This window comes from Sardina pilchardus, chromosome 16, assembly GCF_963854185.1.
Source record: "Sardina pilchardus chromosome 16, fSarPil1.1, whole genome shotgun sequence".
Taxonomy (NCBI): domain Eukaryota; kingdom Metazoa; phylum Chordata; class Actinopteri; order Clupeiformes; family Clupeidae; genus Sardina; species Sardina pilchardus.
The window spans coordinates 13,215,653-13,223,165 of record NC_085009.1 but is presented as its reverse complement, the minus strand read 5'-3'; the positions used below and the strand labels follow the sequence as shown (position 1 = coordinate 13,223,165).

Sequence of the window (7,513 nt, the reverse complement as noted above, 5' to 3'; positions counted from 1 at the left end):
CACACAGAAGGAATAATAAGGGCAGATAATATGTCCATTTACTGGAAGAGCCCATTGGAATCTCTCAGGATGTGTGTGTTGGCCCGGAGCCAGCCGGAGGTACAGAGGTGCCACTGAGGGCAAGAAGCGAAAGTAGAGAAGTGTGGAGTGGAGTGGAGAGAGAGAAAGAAGGAGGGAGAGAATGGAAGAGAATGGAGGAGGAGGAGGAGAAGGAGCTCCAGCAACCATCACTCTCACATCACTCTCTCCCCCGCCTCTCTCTCTCTCTCTCTCTCTCTCTCTCTCTCTCTCACTCTCTTTAAGAAGGTCTTACATTGAGAAGTATAGCCCTCACTGCATTCTTCAAACTATGATTTTATTGACACATTTGCTTTGTTATTTGTTTGTTTGCACACATGTGACTGAAAAAGAAAGAAGAAATGATAAAAACTTTCACCGGGAGAGAATAGAGCACAAGTGGGCATGAAAAGACAAAAAAAGAGAGAGATCGGCAGCAGGCCGGAGTGCCAATGCATACCGGGGGTAAGAAGCAGAGCAGAGATGAATGGGCGTGAACTTTGACCTGGAAGCCGTGCGAGGAGTGAGATTACAGTTGTTTGTAGCAATGTGAACACTCGCCCTAAGACCTCCTTTGTCGTACCCACCACCAGCGCCCACTTGTATCCAGCACACACACACACACACACACACACACATACGCACAGGAACTGCCAAGTCCCCCCTGTGTGACCACTTTTTGTGTTGGTCTGAGACAAGAGCCTGTTTGAGAGGGGTAGCGGTGTGATCCAGGGGTGAAAGCTGGGGCACGACACTTTGGTGCTACTGTGATGCCCGTCACAGGGCTTAATCGGGAGGCCAGGCTCTCTCTCTCTCTCTCTCTCTCTCTCTCTCTCTCTCTCTCTCTCGTTCACTTTCAGCTCACCCTGGGCCTGTTCAGGCTGGGCCTGTGCTGAATGCTGATTGGGCCAAAGCTCTTTACAAGGGGGACCATGTCCCAGGGAAAGATGGGGGGAGGGGGCATTGGTACAGGATGCCCGTGACCCCCACCCCTGGGGAGCGCTTTGTTCCCTCCAGACAGGACCCATTTGAGAGCAGGGGGATGCTCGGGTGACCTCTGACCCCAAGGGTATGCTTGCCACCAGGGAGCACAACTCCACTCCGAGTCGCAGGGGCAAACCTGAAGTGAAACTGCAAGTCTGTTTCGAGTTGTTTTTGAATGGGGATGACGAATGCGATTGATGAAGGATATAAACGACCCTGTGTGAAAGAAACACCTGAGCCTAAAGTCTCTCTTGGTACAGCTGAACAGACGTACGAACGACGGCCTTTCACTAATGACGTCCAGTCAACGCCGGTGATTGACAGCCTCGGACACTCATTGATCGTTCCGAGACCAAGCCTCGCTAAATACAATGGCTGTATAGCATTCCCACCTGGGCAGCCACTGCACACCTGAGAAAAGAATCACCACAGGTAGACGGAACCGATGAGAACGAGTGAGCGAGCGACCTGTGCGTGATCACAGCTATGCCAGACATCCAGTACAAGAGAGCTTTGCGCACTGTAGGAGAAACACCAGCGTGTCTACATACAGCCTGGGGCCCGTGCCACAGGGATCAAAGCCAATTTGATTTGTTCATGTGGGTTATAATGTCCTATGGTGCGCTGTGGACACAGAGGCACCATGCCATTAGGTATGAAGCTCACTGCGGTATTTAAAGTCTTGAGGTTAGCGCCAGCACATACGCACCGAGAGAACTATCCCGAGCCACACCCCTGCTGGCCTCGCCGCCGCTCTCCATGGCAACCCGAGGCCGGCGTCGCTATACTCGAGATTAATTACGCGCTCCAGGTCAACAAGCCGCGAATTGTGAGCGGGGCGAAGCCAACGCAAGCAGTCGAGTCGCCTCGCTTAAAAAAAAGAACAACCCCGTGGACGGAGACCAAGTCACACTGTTCTCGAGTGTTTCTTCTTTCGCCTTCTTCTCAACAGCACGTATCGTACCGCGCGGCCAAGGGGCACCATGCCGCTTGTTTGAAGCCTCGAAGTCTCGAGGGGGGGGTGCCAACAGCTACAGTCGACGCGTTCGCTGAGCTAACGAGTTATTATGTGCTCTTGGAAATTCAAAGGGGATGATGGGGGGGGGGCATAGCGAGTCTCAGCGTCGCTGTAATGCAGTCACGCGTTGGCTTCAGAGAAGGAATTGCATGGTGGGAACTCCAAAGGTCACGGCACAGTCACCCCTCCCACTGACAAGACATATGCTTATGATCTGTGGACATCTTATAGTTTTGTCAATGGGGAAGGAGGGGGAGGGGGAAAGGGGGGGAGGGGGGAGGGATCACTGAAAGACCTGCACAGACTGTGTGGAGGTCTCTTGTTTTCAGATGACGTGGAGTTTGGCTTGCTTCTCTTCAGTGTGGTATTCCCATGTAAGCACTAGCTTTGCGTGTGGTGTGTGCATGTGAGTTTGTCATTTGGACAAAGAATCCTTGGTTCTTGGCCCATACTGCTCACAGCACCCCCCCCCTTTTCCGCCCCTCACCCCCAGATCCCCCCGAAAGTATCAAACCACTTCAGTAGACTTCCAGAAAATAGATGGGCTGCAGCACTGAAATGTAAGCTCTTCTGAGGGAGACCAAAAGCTCATCGTCATCGTGGGTGTGGGGACTGTGCAGTGTGAGGGGATGGGCTCTGTGTGTGTGTGTGTGTGTGTGTGTGTGTGTGTGTGTGTGTGTGTGTGTGTGTGTGTGTGCCTGTGGCCTGTGTGTGTGTGTGTGTGTGTGTGTGTGTGTGTGTGTGTGTGTGTGTGTGTGTGTGTGTGTGTGAGTGAGTGAGAAAGATGTTCACTGAGGGCTACAAAACCATATATCACAGAAAAGTGGCAAGCCCACAGACAGAAGCCAACGGGATATCTAGCCTATATTCATCCGATTAGAGGCAATTACACACGCTAAAGCCCTTATTAAAAGAGGGAATCTGAAGCTAGAGATGAGTCAATCCAGTACAGTAGCACAGAGAGTGGCGTAAAGTTACCAGTAGAAAGAAAAAGAAACGAGTAGGCGTATGTATATCGTTTAAGGACACTGGGAGAGTCCCGCAAAGGTCAGGAAATTGCTTGATATTTGCTGGACACGCTGGATATCATTTCAATGACGACGTGACATTCTGTCTGAGCCTGTCTGTTGTGGACGGATTTGGTGGACAGGTTAGCTGGACTGGTCTCAAGAGTCCAACTCCTAAAATACCTCAACATAAACAATGACAGAAAAGTTCCCTATACGTAAGAGACATCTTTCTGTCATACCAGCGTGATTCCCGACTCAAACTAACTCCCGACTTGGCTTTTATATCAAACCCAAATGTGACCTAGATACGAAAAAAGTGATACATATGACATATGATTTCACTGCTGAGGAGGATTTGAAGCAAAGGACGGGGGTAATGTAGGGACAAGCGCAGGGGCAGACAGTGCCGTGCGTATTTGTACAGTATAGGCCCGCAGTCTATGCGTGGTCCTCTCAGGGGGAGAATCAGCGTGCGTCTCGACCGATCTTTCGGTGGCAATCCACGGAGGAGACTTCAGATACGCACAAATGAAATGTGTCGACATTTCGAAATCCGACCTTGCACGGTAGCACTCACTACCTCCGCAAACCTGGCACATAATGCTACCCATCACGATATAAGAGCCGACAGTAGTTTGGCGCGTGTCGGATTTTAAAACCTGTTGATTTAAAATCCATCATTCAACGGACTGAGTCGGGGCATTTGTTTAGCAGAATCTGCCAGAAACACAGAAAGACTCAACTGGAATTCGTTCAGCTTTGTAATGCTACTCCTGGTCGAAACATTTGATCTGAGTGCAACAGCACCGTAACTTTACAGAGGAACTTGATCGATTTTGAATGAGAGAAAGCTCTTATAGGAAAGGAATCTCGTCCTATCTGGTACGTGCAAAACAACACTAAGTTAATTTCAATGGTTCTTTTATTCAGTTTATATCATACGTTCCTTGATATCCTGCATTTGTCGCCTTGCCTTACTGCACGTGATATGTTCAGAGTAAGGAAACCACCACAACATCACCATATTGCACACCAATCTCTCCAAATCACGATTTACACTATTGCAATATTACTACTTCGTGCCGGGCAAAAAAAGTACACTCAATCATTGCGTTCCCAGGGGTGGTCATCCGGAGACCGATAGATATCATTGCCCAGACTAACCTTAGCTATATGACTGTAGAAAAACTGTATTTCAATCGGTCTCCACGTGTGTGTTAGACTGTTTTCCAAAATAACCGAGAGGTAAGAGGCGCAATTCCGGGAACACGTAATTACAGAAAGCACATCGGTTCACCCGCATAGAGAACCCGCCGCGGGACCTCTCCTCTCTCCGGTGCGCTCCCGGGACACATCAGCGCGCTGACAAGTGCTACTTTGCGGTGGCGCCTGCGTGTGCATCAGCGGTTACTGATCTCTCTATTACAGACTAATTTAACAGAAATCCGCTACTTTTCTTTACATGCGCAAAAAAATACAGGCTAGGCTATAAAAAGGTAGGTCTGATTGGTTGAAAACATATATGAAATTCATGAGAGCACTATAATTATGCACAAATGCTAGTCACTTTTGAGAAATCCATATCATCTGAGTTCATCTCGCTAAGTTGACTTTTATACGAAACCTAGACTTCCACTACAAGCATACGCGTCATAAAAACACATTTGGCACAGAGCAGTGCATAGAACAATACAACCATACACGTAGGGTACAAAAATCAAGCAACAGGGCTCAACATAGAACAATACAACCATACATGTAAAGTACAATATCATCAAGAAACAGGGCTCAAGCGAACTGCATGGGTGCTCCCAGGCACCAGTTACTCCCATACAAAGGTGACGCTGAGTATGAGACGGAGGGAAAGGCAAGAGAGGGGGAGACTGATGCTGGCGGACGCGCTTACCTGGAAAAGCCAGTGGCAGGTCTCTCCGATGATGGGAAATCCCATGGAACCCTTGGGCATGGGCAGCTTGCAGTTCTTGTCTCGGGTGGCGGTCCATCGTAGCTGCCACAGCTGCTGGGACACCGCCAGTAGAAGCGCCATGGACACCAAACACGCAGCCAGGGTCGCCAGCGCCGAGAGTAGGTCAAAACTTTCGAAGAGCATGATGCCGAAACACGGAGGGATACTGGTCAAAGTTATCTTCTTAGGGAACGGACTAACCTCAGTGACTGTCTGGTAAGTTGTATGAATTCAGCAATATTGGGCTCAGTTTTGGATTTGAACGCGGATGCAACCACAAGAAAGGTTTGATGTACTTAATGGTAGCCTACAATAAACTTTTTTTTTTGCGCTGCCAGTGATCCTAAGAAAGTTTAGCGCAGGATCCACTAATAAAGGTAACTGAAATGTTTAGTGAATTGAGTGCAGGGAAAAAAACGTCTGGGGTGAATATTGATAAAGCATCTCAAATACCATGTTTGTCAATTTCAATAATCCGTCCGTAATTTTGAAAAAGTCTGACACATTAATGTCAAACCAAAGCAACCACGTGGGAAATCTGCTCAGAGTTGTAGCAGCATTCTTAGAGGGAAAATAGTTAGTCTCAAAAAGGGAAAAAGTCCAAAAACCTCTCACCCAAAAGAAAACCTTCTTAAACTCTAATAATCTTAATTCAGTAAAAATCAATTTCTTGTCACAAGGCAGAACGAATAGTGGGTATTTGAAATAAAACTCCTGTGCAGCTCGGATGCTGTAGACTAGGGCGCAAAAATCTTCAGATGGCTGTAATTCGTCTCTCTACCTCTTTTCTAGTCCGTGCTCTCTCTCACTCTCCCTCTCTCTTTCACATAGCCTACAGTTTCATGTGAGTTCGAGTCGCTGAGCGAGCCTTCAATGTGTGTTTATATAGAGGAGGCGGCAAGACTTCAGCCAGACTGCCAGAACCCCCCCACACACCCTACCCCACGTCTCTCTGAGGCGGGCGCTGGAGGACCGTGCGCCTGGCCAGTCGCCCGAGTTAGAGAGAGAGACAGAGAGAGAGAGAGGGAGAGAGAGAGGGGGAGAGAGAGTAAGGGGAGGGCTGGACTTTTTTCCAACTGCTAACTTATCACCTGCAATTCAGCGATGTGCCAGTGCGTAGCATATGAGAGCCAGCTAGGGGCACGAAGATGGAGTTCTGTGCCACAAGCGCAAGCCCATACAATGTTGAACGTGCTTACACGACCTAGCCCACTACATACTTTTGAAAATAACTATTTTGAGGTGAGAAGAACATTGCCAAGGATTACGACTAGGGACACTGTTTGAGTGAACTATAAACGATCGTCCTTGACTGATAAGCATTTTTATGAATTATCCTTGCGATCTGTGCTGTATTTGCATGAATCCCCCAAGTAATATTTGGCACATCTGCCCCTGCAATGCATCTCAGTAACAGATGAATTCGGCAATCGTTTAATGATAGTCAATTAGCCTCTCTAATCATATTAGATACATGTCAAATGAACATGCCAAATGGGTGCAGAGATCATGTAGCCTACTAATCTGTGCATTCAAACATTCGTCTGCAACTAACTTTTGCACAGCCATTTCATGAATGCATCTGATCAGAAGTGTCAATACGGGAGTCAAGGTTCACGGAATTAAAGGTCACATGACATATGTTTACAAAAATAATGCTCTGGATGATGCAACAGACACAAATGGTCGTGTAATGTTTTTTTCTGATTTGTTGTTTAGTTATTGTTTGTGGGTTTGGGGTGAAAGATTTCTTCATTTGATTATTATTGGATCATGTGTTTATTTATGCATTTGCGCTGCAACAGTTGCCCCATATTTTTTTTCAGTCTAGAACAAAATCCCAAGTATAAACAGGGAAGTCTTAAGACACTAAGTCCAGCCAGTGTTATAGGTCTTTTTTTGTGGGATGGTTTCAGTTATGCTTACCTTATGATCATAATTACGCGCGGAGAGTTATGTAATGATGCTCGGCGTATTAGGGGGCCAGCGCTGACCCGAACTCTAACCCAGATGTTGCGCTTGCCCTTGTTACCTTTCTTACTCCGGTTTCAAAAAATAAAATCTGGGTCAATATCCCCAACCCCCCTTCTGTCTCACACACACGCGCGCGCACACGCACATATACATTCATACATACATTCACAGACAGACACACGTACAGTACACACACATAAGCACACAAAGAACACGGGCACATACATTCAGCTTTCAAGCGAATACTTATGTGTTTCGGATTTCACCACTAAACAAATATTTCAGACTACAACTTTTTAAGTTTGTTGACATACATTGGCGTATGCTATCTATGCTGTGAATATGAATCCTTCAACGTCAGCGACGGACTGTGCACTGCTCGTCAGACGGCTGTTTTCAACACATCCCTTTTTGGAACAAATAAACATACAGAGAAAAGTAAAATACATGCCATATCATTATATATATCCTCTCAGAAATACTCAGGTCGCATGTTGCGCGCAG

At 47.3% G+C, this 7,513-nt stretch overlaps 1 protein-coding gene across 1 annotated transcript in view; it reads right to left on the bottom strand.

Moving 5' to 3' along the window:
- Nucleotides 1–5,872, bottom strand: part of LOC134060022 (cytochrome P450 26B1) — a 27,119-nt gene extending 21,247 nt beyond the window's left edge. Inside the window, exon 1 of the mRNA XM_062516594.1 lies at nt 4,976–5,872. Coding sequence (XP_062372578.1) covers nt 4,976–5,179 — 204 coding nt within the window. The 5' untranslated portion in view covers nt 5,180–5,872. The remainder of the gene's footprint in view (nt 1–4,975) is intronic.
- Between the last annotated feature and the right edge of the window lie 1,641 nt (nt 5,873–7,513).